Source organism: Populus alba, chromosome 8, assembly GCF_005239225.2.
Source record: "Populus alba chromosome 8, ASM523922v2, whole genome shotgun sequence".
Lineage (NCBI taxonomy): Eukaryota > Viridiplantae > Streptophyta > Magnoliopsida > Malpighiales > Salicaceae > Populus > Populus alba.
The window spans coordinates 1,177,069-1,198,600 of NC_133291.1; the positions used below are offsets into that span (position 1 = coordinate 1,177,069).

Consider the following 21,532-nt stretch of genomic DNA (forward strand, 5'->3'; position numbering starts at 1 on the left):
GCGGTGCCACCAAGCAGAAAAGGAAATGTCAATGAGTATATTAATTACCACCATGCAGCCAATAAAGGAAAACTTGCCACTTGAAATTATCGATGAATTATGGATGAATTAATTTGGCCTGATATTACAGCTGGTTAGTTAGTATGCTTACCGGTTCCTTCGACGTTTTTGAAAAATATGGACTATGACCACGTCCATATAGAAATTAATGCTTGGTTGAAAACTTATATAATTTAATTATGATTTAGAATCATTGCCAGCCTCCACATTTGATCAATTATTTGTTTTTAGAACTGCTATTTTTTTTACTTTTAACACCCGATCTAAGGTTAACCCGGGACAAGTCTTATTAGATCACATATTAAGTTATATTGAATCAGATTGACCTTATTTTTTAAAAAAAAAATATCAAAACAATGTTAATTTTAAAAATTAAATTTGAATAAAAAACAAAAAAAAAATGAAAGAATTAACAAATTTTGACTAGATTTTTTCGGGATTGATTAGATCACTGGTTAATCTGGTTAATTTTTTATTTTTGTTAGAAATCATCTCGGCCGAGGCGTCGAATCACTTGGATCTCAAGTCAACTTGCCAGATAAGATTGAGTTTTAAAATAATGCTATTTTTTTATAACAAAAAATACAATCAATTGTTTAAAAAATGTAACACTCCTGTTTGTTTTGAAAACTTATTTGGATCACCTCTTTATAATTTCATAATACCAAATGACATGTAAGAGTACTAAAGAATTTACGTCTGCGCAAGGTGGTTGTAGAATAGTTCTATTTAATGTCACTTTATTTTATCATCATAGATAAAATCATATTTTCTTTAAGAAAATAAAGAATTTGTCTTCTTAATTACCACCACGAAACCAGTGAGCTCTCACAAATAAATCTTTCTGAAAATTGTATGGGTAATCATCTCTTTGGATAATTATCCCTATAGAATTCGTCAATGCTTGTCTTTGAAATTTTCTAATTGTCTCATGATTGAAAAAGTATGTGTTGTCCGTACAAAATCAACGCATATCCCTCATAAAGGACTGAATAAGACACTTGACCAACGTACTGGAAAACAAGGATGTTTCCATGTAGCACATCGTCGTCCCATATTATATTCACCGCCAGAAAAGGCAGCGTTGGGTGCAGAAAAAAGGGATTTTTTTAATAGTGAATTGAAGGATAGAATGATTCTCTAGTTGAATCGGTAAGAACAAAGACGGGTTAACTCATGATGGCATGCAGTCATAAAAAAATGGAACGCGTTATACGAGTGTGCTTCATCATCCTTCTATAAAAGGATGAGCTCCCATGCATTCTTCTTCATCTTCTATCCCTTCTCTCAATTCTATATTTGATAAAAGCTTCTGTTAATCAACTGGATTGATTTGCAAAAGCTATAGATTAATTTTGTGAGAGTAAAAATTAGTCTTGCACTTAGACGACTCAAAGAAATGGCAGCAAAAGCAGGAGCAGCAGCTTCTTTCATGTTCATGCTGTTCTTGCTGAACACAGCATGCCACGCACAACTCTCCCCTGCATTTTACGACAGCTCCTGTCCTAATGCGCTTAGCGCGATCCGAACTGCTATCAGAAGTGCAATTGCGAGCGACAGGAGAATGGCTGCGTCTCTCATCCGCTTACACTTTCACGATTGCTTTGTCCAGGTACTTTTGGCAGCCACATTGCTCCTCTCTGATTATGTATTATCTTGGAGCCAGTGTACTTATGAGTTATTCCTTGGTTTTGCAGGGTTGTGATGCCTCCATCTTACTGGACGAGACTTCCTCTATCGAGAGTGAAAAGACTGCCCTCGGCAATCTTAACTCTGCTAGAGGTTATAATGTAATAGACAAAGCAAAAACTGAAGTTGAGAAGATCTGTCCCGGAGTAGTATCCTGTGCAGATATCATTGCTGTTGCAGCGAGAGATGCGTCTGCTTATGTGAGTATATCTAAATCCATCTCTTTATTTCTGTTGGTATTGCAAGCTGCAAAACCAGGACTTGTTGTTTATGATTCTTATGGAAAAAATGTCACAGGTGGGTGGCCCATCCTACGCGGTGAAGCTTGGAAGAAGAGATTCAACAACAGCAAGTCGAACTTTAGCCAACGCAGAGTTACCTGCCTTCTTTGAAAGCCTGGAGAGTCTTATTTCTCGCTTCCAAAACAAAGGCCTTACTGCAAGGGACATGGTTGCCTTGTCAGGTTCGCATACTCTCGGACAAGCTCAATGCTTCACTTTCCGTGAAAGGATATACAATCACAGCAATATCGATGCCGGATTCGCTAGCACCCGCAGGAGGCGCTGTCCACGTGTTGGCAGCGACGCAACCTTAGCCCCGCTCGATTTGGTCACTCCCAATTCTTTCGACAACAATTACTTCAAGAATCTGATGCAAAACAAGGGTCTCCTTCAGTCAGATCAAGTGCTTTTCAATGGAGGCTCCACGGACAGCATTGTCTCTGAATACAGCAGGAACCCTGCAAGATTCAAATCAGATTTTGGATCTGCCATGATCAAAATGGGAGATATAGGTCTTCTCACTGGATCTTCCGGGCAGATAAGGAGGATTTGCAGTGCTGTCAACTAGTTTTTCCTTTCTTTTTTTCCTTGAAGATTCTCTCGGATCAAGTGTGCAGACATAACGATGTGTTATTTGTTTTCTCAAATTGTTTCATTCATTTAGTCCGTCAAGTATAAATTAATAATCAACAAAATTCGTTCATGGGTTTTCCTATTCGTGTTTTGTTCACTGGTAAGAAGGAAAAAAGAAAAAAAGCGACACCTTGTGCTCCTTGTTCCTGGGCTTGAGCGCTTCTTTCCATGGACCCACTCATCGGGACTAATTTTGCCAGAATTAGTTATATAATTATTGCCCATTTTGGGGCGCGTAAACAAAATAAATTAAAGAGAATACAAGAAATCAAATAATAATAGAAGAAAAAAAATAATATATAAAAAAGTTAAGAAAAACATACCAAAACTCTTTAAAAATTATTAAAAAGGGGTTAAGAAGTGTCAAAATATACAAAATTTTGAAATTTTAACCCTTTTTTTATTGGTCTATTTTGTTTGATTTATGCTCACCATTGAAATGAAGAAAACATGTTTTAGAGGTCTTAAATGGCCATTCTGGAATTGAACAATGTTTTTAGGTTTTTTGAGCAAATTGTGGGTTCATATTAATCCAAAGAACATTGTTATTAGTACTAGATTTAGGGTTTATTTTTATTCAAATCTGGTTTCTACAAGTTTGTATATTATTTTTAGTAAATAATCTAGGACTTTTAAGCATTAATAACATTTTTTTGTGTGTTTTAATTTTAGAATTTTATTTTTTGAATCAAAACTCATTCTTAACAAAAAATCATAATGTTTAAGTAATAATCATAGAAAAATAACTTTTAATTCTTGATCTATACTTGATAGCGATTAAAACCTTATCTTTTATTCCTTGAGATCTAGCTTGATTTGATGTTAATGTTGTTGGGTTTACGTTTCAATGTTGTTGGAGTTCTTCAATCTTTCTGTATTTGATATGTTTTTTTTCATAAATTTTGAAGTTTTTATGTTTTTTGTTATGTTGAATTCATTTTGGTTTTGGGTCCTTGTTTTGGTTTGTTTTTGGGTTAACCCAGTCGGGTCAAAACTGGGTCAGTCCTTAAACCCTGTTTGCTTTTTTTTTTTTTGTTAAGGTTTCTTTGTTTTTAGGGTGTATTTGACAAATACCCTTTAAGCTTGTTTTGGGTAGTTTTTAATTCAAGAAAATTTTTTTTTTTTTTTACCAAACATAGCCTTACAAAAATACGAAAATAAAAAATATCTTTTTCTTGTTGTATACGACCAAGTCCCTAAAAAAATCATATCTTGTTTAAAAAATAAAATACATGGTATGTTTTAGTTTTTAGCATGCGTTTTTGGATTTAATAACTAATTTACTAAATCCTTGAGAATTTGATCAATATTTCAATAACTCAAAAAATTTTAATTTATGAGAACTAATGATTGATATTCTAGTATAAATATTGGACTTACAAGTAGGCTGTTTTGTAAATATCAGGAGTTGACCAGAACATTCTCAAAATTATTATGAATATTCCCTAATTTTAATTAAGAATATTTTTCACCACAACACACAAATTGTGGAAAACCCTTCTGCTTTCCAGGATGAGTGAACCATGTTGAGACACCTACATGGATCATCTCCATAAGAATTTATTTTGACACATGGGCCCATAATGAATTTGAAAAGCAAGATTTAGTCACACGAATAAATCTTCATCCTAAGTCAATAGACAAATCACCAGTTAGAAACTCATCAAAATCTTTAAACTAAATTCACACCACATAATGAAGCTTACCTCAGGTAAGGTGAACGCGCTATGAGTGCTAATATCTTTTCTAACCACAATCAGTCCCTTATTCTTTGATTTTTTTACAAGACTAGTACACCTAGGTTTTCTAGCTATTATAAATCAAACAACTAGGTGACGACTCCTACAACTCCCTTACGTCGCGCTCCCACATACAACAGGTCCCTCAAAATATAAATTAATAAAATATGATTTAAATTAAATAATGGAATGATTGTTTTTTATAAAAAAAAAAACTAAAAAAAAAAAAAATTGTTCTAATCTGAGAAAAATCTTCAAATAAGTCCTAATGAGCAAATGGCCACTCAAAAAAGAATTTGTCACATTCGTTATGCTAGTCGCAGAATAAACATAGGGCTATATGCATGCTACATGGAGCATATGAGACTGCATAATGCCAATGTGTCATTGGGAATAAGCTAAAATCATCTCTCTCCTTTTAGCTATTAATTTTTTCAAACCAGTTATAGAATTTTCTTAAATGATATTATTGTTTTCAAAACAAATAGGAATATTATATTTTTCTAAAACAAATTAATAAAAGATTCCTCCATTTTTATTGGGAATTATACTCTACAGAGCTTTAGTTAGATCTCGTGATCGTTATGTTCTTTTTTTTTTCTCCATACAATATATAAAGGAATCGGAGAATTAAGGACTGAGATACTGCATTAATGGTCAATTATTTTTTATTTTTTAAAAAATCTTTATATACTAAAGTAAACGAAACAAAAAGTGGCCTGCTTCTTTCTCTCGTCAGCCTGGAAATTGAGGATTTGGTAAGCTACGCGGTGCCAGCAAGCAGAAAAGGAAATGTCAATGAGTATATTACCACCATCCAGCAAAGAAAGGAAAACTTGCCACTTGAAATTATCGATGAATTACAGAGTAATTTGGCCTGATATTACAGCTGGTTAGGGAAAAAATCAAAGACACTGCTGTTATAGTATGCAACGGATGTTATATGACCAGACGTAATAATTAAATATTAATGATTAGTTGAAAAATAATGCAATTTAGCTATGATTTAAAATAATTCCCTGTAAAATAAGGCTCCATGCTTGATTAATTACTTGTTTTTAGTAATGTTTTAATACTTGAAACGCCCGGCAGGTCAACTCAAGATATAGTTAATTTAAAAGTTAAGCCCGAGCTACAGCTAATTTAAAACCTAAACCGGTTTAGTTTGGAAAAAAAAGTGAGAGCCTGATTTGGCTAGATATGACAGCTGGTTAATATGCTTACCGGTTCCTTCTACGTATTGTAAAGAAATCAAAGACAATTTTTTTTTTATATAATAAAAAAATCAAAGACATTGTTAGTGTACGCAACAGATGTTATGGACTATGACCAGATCTATATAGGAATTAATGCTTAGTTGAAAACCTATATAATTTAATTATGATATTTAGAATCATTCCCCGTTATTTAATGCCTCCACATTTGATCAATTATTTGTTTTTAGAACTGGTTTATATATATATAAACCTAAATAAAGATAGACCAAACAATTCTTAGACCACATGTCAATTTTAAAAATAATCAAAACAACATTAATTTGAAAACAAGCATTTTTTTTTTAAAAAAAAATCAATAAGTTTTAATCAATTTTCCATTATTGAATTGCTAGTTAACCTAGATCTTTTATCTAATTATATTAGGTCAATTTTTTTATTTATTTTTGTTGACATCTATCACGAACAAGGTTTCATTACTCGAGTTCCAGGTCAACTTACCAGCATGGATTGAGTATTAAAACAAAGCTATTATTTTATAACAAAAAGATAAAATCAATTGTTTTGAAAATGTAACAGTACTCCTATTTGTTTTGAAAACTTATTTTGATCATGTATTTATAATGTCATAATACCAAATGACATGTAAGTAAAGAATTTACACCCGCAGGTTGGTTATATAATAATTCTTTTTAATGTTTATTTTTATTTTATTCTCATAGATAAAATCATATTTGAAAACAAAAATAAAGAACTTCTCATCATATTACTGCGAAACTAGTGAACTCCCCCAAATAATTCTTTCTGAAAATTCTATGGGTAACCAATTTGATAATAACTAAATGTAAAGAGATTCTTTATAGTTATCCCTAAGGCATTATAGAAATCTTGAATGCTTGTCTTTGATTTTTATAATAATTGTCTCATGATTGATCGCATTTGACTTCTGTTTATTCTATTGGTTGAAAAAGCATGTCAAAGTCAACGAATATCCATCATAAAGGAGTGAGTAAGACATTTTAGCAACGTTTGTTTTTATTAAAAAAAGGGAGGAGGGTTCCATGTAGCATATCGTCCCATATTATATTCACCGCAGGGAAAGGCTGCGCTGGGTGCAGAAAAAATGATTTTTTACGAGTGATTTTTGCAGGATAGAATAATTCCCTAGTGGAATCGGTAAGGGCAAAGAAGGGTTAACTAATGATGGCGCGCAGTCTTCAAAAATTGATCGCGTTAATTACAAATGTGCTTGATCATCAGCAAACGGACATTTATGACGAAGCACAAATTCCTGCTTCTGGCTATCCATATTTCTTTACTATCTAAAGTTATAATTTAATAAAAGACCGCAGCTGTGAGCAACTAATGGCTAAAAAAATACCAAAGCAGCCTCATTAGATTACTATTTCATAGGATTTGATGCGGATAAAATAATTAATTAATGGGTCACGACAAGAAGTGTAAAAAAAGTTAATGAATGGCATGCAGGCATCAAATTAGATAACTTTCTACGCGTTATTGCCTTACAGTTCTTACCTAGACAGATCTTGAATAATGTGCTTGATCAGCATCTATAAATAGATGAGCTCCCATGCATTCTTCTCCATCTTCTATCTCAATTCTCTCAGTCATCCAACAGCTTTGGTAACAGCACTTGCAGACTTAGCTATACAATATTTAGCGAGCTAAAGACTTTAGTTTCTCCAACTGAAAACATATAGAATTGCAGCAAAAGCAGGAGCAGCAGCTTCTTTCATGTTCATGCTGTTCTTGCTGAACACAGCATGCCACGCACAACTCTCCCCTGCATTTTACGACAGCTCCTGTCCTAATGCGCTTAGCACGATCCGAACGGCTATCAGAAGTGCAATTGCAAGCGACAGGAGAATGGCTGCGTCTCTCATCCGCTTACACTTTCACGATTGCTTTGTCCAGGTACTTTTGCGACTACTTTTGGCAGCCACATTGCTCCTCTCTGATTATGTATTATCTTGGAGCCAGTGTACTTATGAGTTAATCCTTGGTTTTGCAGGGTTGTGATGCCTCCATCTTACAAGACGAGACTTCCTCTATCCAGAGTGAAAAGACTGCCCTCGGCAATCTTAACTCTGCTAGAGGTTATAAAGTTTGCAGACGCATATTTGTTTTAATGATTTGTTTTCTCAAATTGCTCGTTCTTTTATTTATTCAATTATTAGAATAAAATTCCTTCATTGGTTATCTCATCTATGTTTCGTTCATTCGTAATTTGCGAGACGGAATGTGTATTCAGTACCAACGCCTCATTTTCCTGTTGAAGATGTATTCGGTACATATGCGGATATTAAAGTCTCAACGAGGAGGGAAATTTGCATCAATAGGAAAAGAGCTCATCTGAACAAAAAGGTCTTTGTTTTTTATTTTAATATTAAAAAAAGAATAATCTTGGTGGTGATGCTGGCACTTGCTCCAAATTAAAATAAGGAGTTAGCTGTTTTTGCCTTTATCCTTTTGTACCAAAAAGAAAAGGAAAAGGAAAAGATCTAATTAATAATTGATTAAATGAATGAATTAGATCACCGGGGGATTTACTAAGCAACCACTTGCCATATATGTTAATTAAAAGAGAAGGGAAGTTAGTCAGCTTTGAGGCTAACTATATAATTAGCACCGAGCAACATATTTTTTTTTTAATAGTAATAGAGTAGAATTAATATTTAAAACAGCATCATTAAAAAGATGAAACCGAATAAAAAAAGAGTTTACAAGAGGGCACTTAAAAGAAGGAGCAAACAAACAAAAGACCAAATTAATTAGTCTACTTCACCATATATCCAGGATTTCTAGTAAAAACCATATCAGATAATTAAAAAGCCAAATGGTGAAAGATAAGATAAAAAAATCACATCACAGTAAAGAGTTTTAGACTTGAAAAAGCTGTTTGCGAACTAACCAGATAAACTAATAAAAACCTTTGCTGAGAAGAGTAATAGCCCAACATTGAAAGTTGTCTTTGACCGACTTGAACAATTTCTAAATATTCTGATTATAATCTCTAGACACCCAAATCAAGTCATGAATTTACTCTAAAAATTTACATAATAGTACAGTAATAAAACAAATGATTAATATTCTCAATCTCTCCTCACAACAAAATACAAAAAGCATCCTTATAATTTATAATCTCCCTCTCAGCTAAGAGATTACTATTAAGCAGTAGCTATATGAACACATGAACAGATAGACTATTCCTGAATAAACTTAATAAGTGTTGGAACTATCAAATTTCTATATTTTTCTATCTTTACTTTCAAGAAAAAAACTAAACAACACTCCACCTCTCCTATTAAACTTTCCCGTGTACAAGGTGAGGGAATTATAAGTAGCAGCGTGAGCTGCTACCACACCATGTAAGTACTTGGTTGGATCTTATTGTTGCTCTCTTTTCTTACTTTCATCCAATGATATCTTGGTTCTTGGCTTTCCATTTTTTCCCCCACTCTTTAATAATGCAGAGTTGCATGAAGCAAATTCAATGTCCTAAAGAAAATTTGCGTAACATGAAGATCTTACCACTTAAAAATAATGGAAATATTCCTGCATCACTTATTTATTTATTTATTGAAAATGATGGAATAGATGCTTTATCCGTCGAAAAACACATCCAAAACTAAATTATCAAACACGCTCTAACGTGATACAGTTATGTAAGTCATCAATTTTGATTTGAAACTAGTGGTTCAAATGTAAAGAGGGCAGCGCAGGACACAGTCACCTTTACTCTTTATTTGTCCTTTTGTCTGTTTCCTGGATCTTTCTTTTTTCTTCCATGCAACAAGATGATAAAAGGTAGGACCTTAAGACAGGAAGCAAGGAATTTCTATTCTCTTTTCCAGCAGCATTTCGTATTTATTTAGAACACGGAAAGTATGGAATCTGTCATCTCCCTTATTCCTTTCTTCTTTGGTGGAACAACTTGTGGATTCTACTGTTATGTGTGAGTCATGCGGGGATGGATCCAGACTTATCAAAGTGGGAGATAAAATAGTAGATTAACTTTGGTTTTTGGGTTTGGGGATTCTGTAAAAGTACCATAGAAGTTCTTACAAGTCTAGGGGGCAGTTTGGAAACTTCTCAATTTTTGGAGGGTCAGGGTGGTTGCTAAACCTGGTCTAGTGGGGTGAACCGGAAAATCCAGGACTCAAAACCGTATCCCGACTGAATTTCTAGTTGAATGATGCTAGACACGTCCCGGTTTAAAAGGGTGGTGATTAGACACATCTACCCCAAACGTGCAAGTCAACTCTCCTTGCATCTTGACGTGGGTTCTTCTTTAAAGACAGGTTTTTTTTTTTTTTTTTAATCTTATGAATCAAGAAAATTGCCCCGGTGAATAAAACCCTGACACACTAATAAAAGAATAAAACAAAAAAAAAGGAACAAACCAGATCTGAGGCTAACCCTGATGATACTCGTAGATTAGTCAATCATGAACATATAACTTCATTTCTTTTCTCACCAAAATTGTCGAAACCCTTCCCACAAATTTTGGCTCAATAGGATTATAGAATGTATATCATGTATTTATCATAATAAAAAATTAATATAGAATTATTTTAATGTTAGGCCATGTTTGTTTCTCGGAAAGTAGTTTCCGGGAAACCATTTTCCAAACTTTCCTATGTTTATTTGCCATTAGAAAAGTTGGTCAACAGAAAACACTTTTCGGTCAACGAAAAATTTGGTTTGGTTTTCAGGAAAGTGTTTTCCTAGAAAATTTGGGCGGAAAACACTTTTCGGAAGTTGTGAAAAAATTTAGAAATTTCATTATTTGCTGATTATATCAAATTTGATCCTCAAACTTTTGATTGCTATATATATTTTGTTTTTAAATATTTATTTTTGAATTTCATCTCTTAAAATTTAACTTTTATATTAACTTTGGTCCTTATTTTTATAATTGCTATTTGCTTTTTCCTTATCATTTTTTTATTGAAATTTTTTATCTATCAAATTTGATCCTCATTCTTTTGATTGTTACTTATTTTATTTGAAATAATTTATGAAATGTTGATTATTATTATTTTAATTTCTTCATCTTTTATTTTTTTTAATTTTTTAGATTTGATCTCTATTATTTTAATTATTATTTATTTTATTTGAGATAATTTATGAAATTATATTTTTTTTTCAATTTCATTCTCATTCAACCTTTTAATTTGTAAGATTTGTTCCTCATTATTTTAATAAACTTGAGAAAAATAAAATATTAATAAGTTATTTTCTAGTTTATTTTCTATGACATAACTAAACACTGGAAAGTGTTTTCCAACTTATTTTTCATTACACTACCAAACATCGAAAAATACTTTCTCGGAACTCACTTTTCAAAAAAAAACTATTTTTCAGCAAACAAACAAAGCCTTATAATTCCTATAATTATTGCAGTGTCCTGCTGCGTATATATAAATAGAAAGGTTGGCTAAGATACAACCTAACACATTTCATTATTCTCAGTAGATCCTGACATCACTAGTAGTTTCTTTGATCGATCCTTACCCCCCATTGTACACAGATTCTAACATGTTGACAACAAACATTTCCCCAACTTCAATTGTTGTTGAAGTCCTAGGAGGTGATAACTATGATGATTGGAGTGCCTGCATGAAAAGCTACATGTTAGCTCAAGACCTTTGGGATTTTATTGAGCCTACTGGTCTTCAAGAAGCTGATCAAGAAGTTGACTCTAAGCCTATTGATCATCAAGAAGGTGACTCTAAGGCATTGAGAAAAAAGAATGCTGCAGCTTTACATGCAATTCAAGTTTCTTGTGCACCACACATGCTTTCCAAGATTAGGAGCATCACTTCAGCCAAAGATGCCTGGGATACTCTAGCCAATTTGCAACAACAACATTCACCTAGCCACAAAGAGCAATCTGATGAAGCAGAGCCATCAGAAGATGATGAGTCACAAGGTTCAGGTATACCATGACCTCATTCTCTTCCTTTGTTAGATTTCCAATCACTTCGATCTCTTGATGTTAACACGGGAGAGAATAAAAACCTTGGCAGGAGCGGTGAGCAATGAAATGAATGGTCCCTTGCAAACGCTGTACAAGTATGCCTGTAATGGAGACTGGAATGCCATAAAAAACTATCTTAGCCATTACCCAAATGCAAGAAAGGCCATGATTAAACCCTATGGTAGAACAGCCCTTCATGTAGCAGCTTTTTCTGGACATCTGAGAGTTGTGGAGGAGTTGGTGAAGTTGATGTCAGTAGAAGAATTGGAAATAAAAGATAATCAAGGCAACACAGCTCTTTTTATTGCTGCCGTTGTTGGAATAAGAAAGATGGCAGAATGTTTGGTGAGAAAGAACGAACACTTGGTTACCTTTGTAAATGCACAAAAAAGGATCCCCCTGGCTCAGGCATGTAGAAGCAACCGTAAGGATATGGCTCTTTATCTATACTCTGTTACTCCATTTGAATTTCTTTGTCAAGGCAATGGCCACCATGGATCTTTTTTCTTACAATGTGCTATTGGTGCTCAAATGCTCGGTAAGCGACTTTACCCCTTAATTAATTACTTATTTTCCCTTTTTTCTTCTTTTTCTTCATGCTTTTTGCATAAATTAATTTTCTTTTCCGAGTAAATTATTATTTATTTCCCGTAATTTAATAAAAATAATTCATTAATATGTTTTTAAGAAATATATGAATAATCCTTTTGTTTTTAACTTCAAATCATTTTGTCAATTTCATGTGATTTTTTAATTAATTATTTCTTCTTCTTCTTTTTAAATAATAGAAAAGGGAAGGAAAATCAGGTAAGATGGGAAATTAATGCAATACTAAATTGATACGAAACAGAATGACTTGTAATTTATTAACATTTCAAAACACTAAAACCTCATCTTTCTTGTTGCTGCTTATGCTGTTTCTTTTTGCTATTGCAATACCAGATATTGCTTTCGATTTTCTCCATCGCTACCCACATTTTGCTACTACAACGGATGAGGTTCTGGAGACGAACGCTTTGTTTCGTTTGTCTAACATGCCTCAATTATTCCCAAGTGCAAGTCGACTTGCATTTTGGCAGCAATGGATCTATTCATGTTAGTATCTCTTCCTTCGATTTTTCCTCCTCCCATTTCTCTTCATTTCGTCTGCCACTCTTTTTTACGTATAATGTTCTGTATGTTTTTGGAGATCATCACACCGTCACAAAGAAAGAAAAGCGGAAGGTTCTATTTGATATAATTTTTGTAAATTGATAGGAGTTATTTTTTAATTTTTGACCCGTAGAAAAATTGTAAATATATTTAGTTAAAAATAATTTTTGGTTTAAATCAAAATTTATTACAAAACTGAATCAAAATTTTAATGTCATCTAAAGTTCAGGAAAAAATTAAACTTTAATTGCTGGGTTTCAACTTATAATATATCTATTCTTTAAAAGAATTACTTTAAATTATTTTTATCAAACATATTTCTAAAATAAAGTTATTTGAACTTATTTTTTTATATATATAAATGATCTATAAAAAAAACAACTTTTTAAATTATGATTCATGTTAAAAAAAAGCATTTTTTTAAGAGTTAGGATAGGCAAACTTGAAGTTATATTCACTAAGATTGACTTGATTCTAAAATCATGGCAGGTATTCCCATGCAATCAATTGCTACAACTGATGACAATGTTCGTATTAATATGCCTCATCAAAGCCTCAGTGAGTCGAAGAACATTATCCTCCAAGGTACTTGCACAAATCTCTCTCTGTTTTTGTTCCCTCTCCTTTAAAGGAGCTGACAAATACCTCCTTTTGTTCTCACTTTTCCTCTATTGGGGTCGCAAGTAAAATTACTCCCTAAATTCCTAGCTGTTCAGCTATGAAAAATACCTGGCCCTGCTTCCAACAATTGGCAAAATCTCTTTGAGCCTTTAGTTGAAATGGAAAAATCTCCCACTGACAGTTTCAACCGTGCATGTGCCTTTTTTTGTAACTTGAGTGTTCAAATGGGGATGAACAATCTCTTCATAGAATGGTCGTGACCACATGCTTCATGCTAGTTTTACCACACGAGTACATCCTTTCATCATATGGTTTTCTACACCTTGTCCTTGGATTTCAAAGGAAATTATCCAATTCATCAAAGCCTAGCTTCCGATTGCTTACTGTTCCGAGATTTTACATAATATTGTTTCTTGCAGGTGAGCAATTCTATCTTTATTAACCCATGTTTCTCTACACGGGAATTTGAAGCTTTGTTCATACTCAATACAGAGCTTGTTCCAAAATTCTGAAAAAAAACTATGACTTTGCGTGCTTCTTTTTATTGTTGAAAAAAAACTATTTATTTCTATTTAAAGGGGTATGGCAAGCACAGGACATATGTATACAAGTCCAATTGGGCTTGATTTATTTATTTCTATTTTCCAAAAATATAAACTTTTTTGTTTATATATGCTGCTTGTGATAATTTCTCTAATTTGTTTTTGTCCAACTTTTCAGTGTCAAGCAAATTGCGTGGGTTTGCAATAAATCTCCTCGCATTCTTAGGTAAGCAAAATATATCTGACATGGCTTAATTTCTATCATCATTATCATGGTTTTATCTGATCACTCTTTAATGGTTGATCCAGGAATCAAGCAAATATACGATTTGAAGAAGATCCACTTTTATTCAGATCAAATTCTACGGTGTATGTGTGCGCATATATTAACTCTGGGTTATGAGGAATACAACAACGCAGATGTACATGTATATGGAGCATTCCACAATGCTGTAAAGAATGGCATGGTTGAATTTATTACTGAGATGATTAAAGCTTGTCCTCATTTAATGATTAGTGTAGATGGCAGAAACTCAAGGCACCTAATTATGTCCTCGATTGCAAACCGGCAAGAAAAAGTGTTCAGCCTTTTCTATGGACTGGGAGCAGAGAGAGTAGGATTTGTTTCCGCCTTAGATAGCTCAGGAAATACAATGCTACATTTGGCAGCAAAACTATCACCTCCTTCTCAACTAGCTCGGATCTCTGGTGCAGCTCTCCAGATGCAGCGAGAGCTACAATGGTACAAGGTGAGCTTTCTACACACAACATCTTAAAAAAAAAAATGAGCATTGTAAGATCCACATTTATTCAGATAAATTCTACAGTGTAAGTGTGAGTCGGAATCTTAGAATTATATTTATTTTACATCTTATATTTTTAATACTTGATAATATACTTTATACCCTAAAAAAATATTGGTAATTTTTTTTTGATATTTTAGTCAAATTTTAATGGATGATCATAAATTGATTACAATATTTATTTGTTTTATTTTTTAAATAATGAGAAAGATGTAATTTTATTTGAAAATATGCTTGGAACACTATTTAGGATTTGATGTAGGCATGAGAACAAATTTTTTTTCATCTTTTGAGAAGGAGAATTAATTTAAAAGTTTTGAGATTTTTTTTTAATTTTTTAAAAAGTTTTAGAAATATTACTTTATTGCATCTTTTTTAGAATCTTGATCGAACATATTTTAGAACTGATTAAGACCTGATTGATTTGAATTTAGGCTACCCATTTACACATTTTCATGCATTGTTATCCAGAAAGAAATAATTCCACTCGAATTCAAAAATCTTGATGCAGGAAGTGGAAAGCATTATGAATCCTACAGACAAGGATGATCGTAATGGGAACGATCAGACAGCCAGGGAATTATTTACGTCTGACCATAAGGACTTGGTAGTGAAAGGAGAGCAATGGATGAAAGAAGCAGCAACTTCTTGTACAGTTGTGGGTGCTCTCATCATTACAATTATGTTTACTGCTGCATTTACTGTTCCCGGCGGCAACGTTCAAGAGACCGGCTATCCGATTTTTAAAGACAAGAAATCTTTTACAGTTTTTATAGTAGCTGATGCAGTCTCTCTCTTTTCTTCATCAACATCAGTGTTGATGTTCTTAGGGATTCTTACGTCGCGATACGCAGAGGAAGATTTCCTTAAATCCTTGCCCACTAAGTTAATCATCGGCCTTTCCATGCTTTTCTTCTCTATTGCAGGCATGATGGTAACCTTCTGTGCTGCTCTTATAATCATGTTGCATGGGAGATTGCAAGTTATAATTCCAATTGTACTGCTGGCTTCTATCCCTGTAACTTTGTTCATGTGGCTGCAATTTCCACTGCTAGTGGAGATTTTTGTATCCACATATGGACCAGGAATCTTCGACAGAAAAATGAAACGCTGGTCAAAATCTTCAACTGATTAATGGTGATAAACTGTTAGAGGTTAACAGTTTATTGACCCAATCTGATTAGCAATTCCTATTTCCCCGGGATAAGCTGTTTTCTGTTCTACAATTCTGTTAGGAAGTCCTATTCTTATGGGGCTAGTTGTTTTCTGTTCCTCTTAGTCTGTTTAGAGTATGTATAGCGCGTGGGTTGTTATTGTGACTGCTGCATTTCCATGTAAAAGGCTATATAAGCCTGCTGTTTGTGATGAATAAACAAGAGACTCTGTGTGCTGTAGTTTCTTCTGAGTGTTTTTCTACAAATGGAAGGTTAACCAATTCCTTCGCTCTCTCTGATCATGCATGTGGCCATCTATGTGATTCCTTCCATAGCTGCGCAACCACAATTATCTTCTATTTCCAAGTCTTTGGGTGACATTAATACTGCAGTCTTTTCTACATTTTGGGCGAAAGTCTTTACATGAAGAGCTGCTCCACCGAAAGGAGTGGTTTTCGCATTTATTGCATCCTGATGGTTGCCATAACTTAAATTTTAACCCTTTTATTTCTATTATTATTATTATTATTAATTTTGAAGGCTCATTAATTATTTGAAAGTGTGGTTAGGATTATTTTTCAAAGTGTTTTTTATCTAAAAACACTAAAAAATATATTAATTTGAAGCAAATAAAAAAAATAATAAAAATTTAATATTTTCAAAAGCGCTCTTGAAATACAAAAATAAACATTGTTGGGACTAGCGTTTTGCTTGGCCAAAAACACATGCATGATGTCATGGCTTTTTACAGTTTTCTTAATAAAAACTGCTCTCTTATTTTATAAAAAAAAAAACTTTGATTTTTATCAAAAAAAAATATTAAAAAATAATATAAATTATATATTGGAACCTCATCTAATTGTAGCAAATTCTAATGGATTGTAATTATCTCCTATAGAGTTGTGATTAGAACTCTTAGTTGTTCAATTATATTCCATGTCTATCACTTACAATATTTATCTCCTATTTTTCAGGAGATAAACCTGTACAATAGACTATAAAGAATGAATAACATGAAATAGATTCCTTTATTCTGTATAGTAAGCGGGTTTTCTAAGAATCCTTACAAACCCATTGAATCAAATTACCTCTCAATACAATGATTACCAAATCATCTTCTCCTATTATACATGTCCAGTTTCAATGCTCTTGTATAATACTCACTGAAACCAATTATGATTCCAAATCATTGAAATACAAATTGTTGGTCGTGAGAAACTCGATTATATTATTGGCGATTCATCTCAACCTGATACAAAAGATCCTTCTTACTCCAAGTGGTATGCTGAAAATCAAAAAATTAAAGACTGGATACTCACATCAATGACCTTAGAGATTATGTAGAGGTATTTTTGCACTGCTCGTGAAATTTGAAGTGCTCTTGCTAAAGCATTCTATGATGGATCTTTCATACGGTATCGATAGAAAAATACTTCCGAAACCACGTTATGAAATGCACTCTAACATGATCCAAGTAACCCATCAATCTTGTATTGAAAAGGTTAGAGCGAGTATTGCTTTTTTTTAAGGCCTATTAGTCGTCGAGCAGTTGCGTTTATGTTTGCTTGTGTTTTTGCCATTAACTAAGGTTAGAGCAAGTATTACTTCTTTTTCATGTTTTGTTCATAAGCCTTCCCTTTCTTTAATTCCACATCTCTTGGAAATTGGTGCTCAAATACACTAAAACCTCATCTTTTTTATTGCTGATTTTATTTTTTTTTATTAAATCAAATGATAATAGAAGCCGATATGTATAAAATTAATCGAATAAAAAAAAAGGAAAAAATATATATGAATGGCTGCACATATTAGAAATATTATTCCAAAATAAATATTTTATTTTTAAAAATATATTTAATTTATATAAAATGAAAAAGAAATATAAATGAATCATATTAATCTCTTAAAACTTAAATACATATAATATAATTAAAAAGTAATTGCCACTAAAAAAAGGTTAAATAAGCCAACAAAATCATAGAGAATTGTGTTAATTAAAATATAAATTTAAAAATCAATTAAAAATATATAAAAAATATTAATTAAAAAAATCATTCTAATATTGTTGGGTCTAGTAAGCTAAGCTAGTTATTTGACCTATCAGGAAAGGGTTAGAGCACTAGTTTGCAAGAGTAGATCTACGCGTAAGGCCCTTAATGTTTTTTAAAAAATTGGTGGAATAGATGAAATATTGTATGAAATTATCTAGATTTCAGCTAGGAGAATAAGTTCTATGTTTTTTTTTTTACCCAAAACATTTTAGAAAAAAACTCACAAAAGAAAATCAAAATCAATTTAAAACCAAATTTGGCAATTTTAAGATACAAAAAGATCTGAGTGGAACTTTCTTAACCAAATAAAACCCTTGGATACCAAGATGAATCATTTTAATAGCTGGAATTGATGTGAACATTAATTTGTTTTCTTTAATACTAGAATCTAGCGATTTTTTTCTTTTCTTTTGAATTAAAAATTAAAAAAATAATAAATAAATAAATTTTTATTTTAAAATTGAGTTGAAGAATTAGATATATAGAAAAACAAAATTTATAATTTTATCACCGCTGCACTATGATAAAATTGACAATTATATTATTTCTACATTAGAACATGTATAGTATATCATATAGAAGATCCATATTTAATTCGGATAAAATTAGACGGTGTATGTGTGAGGAACACAAAGGGGCAGATGTCCATGTGATTAGAGCTTGTCGTCATGCAATGATTAGTGTCGATGCAAAGTCAATAAACCTATTTGTGTCCTCAGTACCGTGTCGGCAAGAAAAAGTGTTCAGCCTTTTGTATGGACTTGAAGCAATCAGAGCATGATTCGTTCTTTACCTTTGTGGATAGCTCACGAGATACAATGCTTCATTTGGCAGCAAAGTTGATTGGACCTTATTTGCAAATAATTTTATTTTTTCTATATAGTACATGAAATCAATCCTAATTACATATATATAACTTCATAGTTAATTTAACTATATTCAATCAAACCTGGGGCATTTATAATAATTTAATATTTTAGCGGATCGCATATCCAGTTGTCACCCATCCGCAGATGCCCTTTGACCTGAATGTTGAATTACGAGGTAGGGCGTTTATGGATGCCAATGAGATGAAATGAAAGGCTGAGAGTGCTGGACAGTTGATAGTCTTTGTTTCGAACTGTAGGGAGCACCATAGCAAGAACAAAAGCATACCTTCTCTCAAGTTTTTGTCATCACCCAGACATTCTCAGCAGTCTGGTCAAGCTTGGGAGAGAGAAGTAAGGGGATTATAAGTGGCTCTGTGTGAACTGCTACCACACCATGTAAGTATTTCATTGGGTCTTGTTGTTGCTCTGTTCTCTGGCTTTCTTCCGATGATATCTTGGTTCCTGGCTTTCCATTTTTTCCCCACTCTTTAATGATGCAGTGAGTTGCATGAAGCAAATTCGAAGCCCTAAAGAAGATCTGCATAGCATGAAGATCTTACCACTTTGAAATAATGGAAATATCATTGCATCAGTTATTTACTTATTTATTGAGAATGATGTAATAGTACGCAAAAACACCATTTTCATGCTTCATCGGTAGAAAAGAACTTCCAGAACTACATCATGAAATACACTCTAACGAGATCCAGTTATGTAACCCGTCAATTTTGTACTGAAAAAGTTAGGGCAGATATTACTGTTTTTTTAAGGTGTAGAGCAGCTCCGCTCATGGTTTGCCATCAATTAATATTATTATTTTTCTTAATCTTAAGAACCAAGAAAATTGATGGTTTGCTTATGGTTTGCCATTGGTTCGGTAGATCTTGGCATCGCTGGTTTTTCTGATCCTTACCCTCACATTGTACACAGATTCTAACATGACTACGACAAACAATTTGCAACAACAACAACATTCACCAAGCCACGAAGACCAATTTGTTGAAGCAGAGTCGTCACAAGGTTCAGGTAAGCCATGACCTCATTCTCTTCCTCTGTTAGATTTCCAACCACTTCGACCTCTTGATGGTAACCTTGGCAGGAGCGGTGAGCAATGAAATGAATGGTCCCTTGCTAACCTTGTACAAGTATGCCCATAATGGAGACTGGGATGCCATAAAAACCTATCTTAGCCATTACCCAAATGCAAGAAAGGCCATGATCAAACCCTATGGCGGAACAGCCCTTCATGTAGCAGCTTTTTCTGGACATCTGAGAGTTGTGGAGGAGTTGGTGAAGTTGATGTCAGTAGAAGAATTGGAAATACAAGATCATCAAGGCAACACCGGTCTTTCTAGTGCTGCCTTTGTTGGAAAAAGAAAGATGGCAGAATGTTTGGTGAGAAAGAACAAACACTTGGTTACCTTTGTAAATGCACAAAAAAAGATCCCGCTGGTTCAGGCATGTATAAGCAACTGTAAGGATATGGCTCTTTATCTATACTCTGTCACTCCATTTGAATTTCTTTGTCAAGGCAATGGCCACCATGGATCTTATTTCCTACAATGTGCTATTGGTGCTCAAATGCTCGGTGAGAGACTTTGCCCCTTAATTAATTATCGTCATTCTTTTTCTCTTTTTTATTCATGCTCTGTTCGTAAGTCTTCCCTTTCTTGAATAATGTTTTACACTAAAGGGACTGATTGGCTAATATCTCTAAACTATAGGGACTAGCTTGTAATTTACTCTTAATTCCTCCTTTTTTTTCGTTTCTTCTTATAATAGATTTTCCCATGCAAGCAAATGTGAGAGACTTCACGTTAGTTATTGAGGGATTATCCACTTTTTGTGTGAGAAATTTACACTTGATGGTACATAGAAATTAGCTATTCATAAACAAAAATGAGAGAGAGCTTGATTTCAGATGGCTTCATATGAAACAAAATGACTTTTAAATTAATTTGTTAACATTTCAAAATTAGCACTAAATTAAACCTCATCTCTTCTTGTTCCTTCTTGTGCTGTTTCTTTTGAATATTGCAACGCCAGATATTGTGTTTGATTTTCTGCATCGCTTCCCACATATGGCTACTAAAACGGATGATGTTCTGAAGTCGAATGCTTTGATTCGTTTGTCTACCTCACCTCAAATATTTCCAAGCGCAAGTCAACCTGCGTTTTGGCAGCAATTCATCTGTTCATGTTAGTATCTTTTTCTTCAATTTTTACTCCTTGCTTTTCTCTTCATTTTCTCTCAGAAATCTATTTAACGTCCGTATAATATTTTATGTGTTCTTAGAAGCTATCTCACAGCAATTTATATACATGTTTGAAAGAAAGAAAAACAGAGAAAGAAAGAAAGTAAACACATTACACATGCATCCATGCACATGGGTTCTTTGTTTTTTAAAACTTTTGATTCATATAGTTAAAAATATATATAATTTAAAATTGGTTAAAAAACTGAGTGAAAACTTCGATGTAATCAAAAGTTTGGAATTTTAACTTATGAATTTCAACTTATACTAAATTTATTCTTCAAAGGAATTACTTTTAAGTTATTTTCATCAAGATAAAAAATAATAAAAAGTTATTTCTAATATAAAAATAACTATTACTTATCATGACAGCAACCAATCTGAAATTTTTTTATATAAATTGTCTATAAGAAAAATTCAATTATGATAATAAAATAATAAATATTTTTTTATAAAGTCGAATTA

General features: G+C 32.9%; 3 protein-coding genes across 7 annotated transcripts in view; all 3 read left to right on the forward strand.

Annotated features, from left to right (window-relative positions):
• Nucleotides 1–21,532, forward strand: part of LOC118030466 (uncharacterized) — a 39,358-nt gene that overhangs the window by 16,213 nt on the left and 1,613 nt on the right. Inside the window, exons 1-5 of one of the 5 annotated variants that reach the window (XM_073411126.1) lie at nucleotides 12,697–12,715; nucleotides 19,070–19,208; nucleotides 19,743–19,838; nucleotides 19,912–20,400; nucleotides 20,859–21,011. In XM_073411126.1, the coding sequence (XP_073267227.1) occupies nucleotides 19,751–19,838; nucleotides 19,912–20,400; nucleotides 20,859–21,011 (730 nt within the window). In that variant the 5' untranslated portion in view covers nucleotides 12,697–12,715; nucleotides 19,070–19,208; nucleotides 19,743–19,750. Of the gene's footprint in view, nucleotides 1–12,696; nucleotides 12,716–18,767; nucleotides 19,209–19,742; nucleotides 19,839–19,911; nucleotides 20,401–20,858; nucleotides 21,012–21,532 lie in introns of those variants that run through there. The other 4 variants (XM_073411125.1, XM_035034582.2, XM_073411127.1 and 1 more) reach the window with 4 other exon arrangements.
• On the forward strand, nucleotides 1,360–2,673 carry LOC118030470 (lignin-forming anionic peroxidase-like). Its single transcript, XM_035034588.2, has 3 exons — nucleotides 1,360–1,672; nucleotides 1,758–1,949; nucleotides 2,047–2,673. The coding sequence occupies exons 1-3, from the start codon at nucleotides 1,460–1,462 to the stop codon at nucleotides 2,596–2,598; spliced, it is 957 nt and encodes a 318-aa protein (XP_034890479.1). The 5' UTR covers nucleotides 1,360–1,459; the 3' UTR covers nucleotides 2,599–2,673.
• Nucleotides 13,255–15,904, forward strand: LOC118030461 (uncharacterized). The gene is made up of 4 exons (XM_035034578.2): nucleotides 13,255–13,357; nucleotides 14,114–14,161; nucleotides 14,245–14,684; nucleotides 15,250–15,904. The coding sequence occupies exons 1-4, from the start codon at nucleotides 13,255–13,257 to the stop codon at nucleotides 15,871–15,873; spliced, it is 1,215 nt and encodes a 404-aa protein (XP_034890469.2). The 3' UTR covers nucleotides 15,874–15,904.

Bases quoted from the DNA above. Each gene is read 5' to 3' on its own strand.
- LOC118030470 (XM_035034588.2), top strand. From the start codon at position 1,460: ATGGCAGCAAAAGCAGGAGCAGCAGCTTCTTTCATGTTCATGCTGTTC. The intron at 1,673-1,757 runs GTACTTTTGGCA...TTGGTTTTGCAG, and splicing joins TTCACGATTGCTTTGTCCAG to GGTTGTGATGCCTCCATCTT. The intron at 1,950-2,046 runs GTGAGTATATCT...AAAATGTCACAG, and splicing joins CGAGAGATGCGTCTGCTTAT to GTGGGTGGCCCATCCTACGC.
- LOC118030461 (XM_035034578.2), top strand. From the start codon at position 13,255: ATGGCAGGTATTCCCATGCAATCAATTGCTACAACTGATGACAATGTT. The intron at 14,162-14,244 runs GTAAGCAAAATA...TGGTTGATCCAG, and splicing joins AAATCTCCTCGCATTCTTAG to GAATCAAGCAAATATACGAT. The intron at 14,685-15,249 runs GTGAGCTTTCTA...ATCTTGATGCAG, and splicing joins GAGAGCTACAATGGTACAAG to GAAGTGGAAAGCATTATGAA.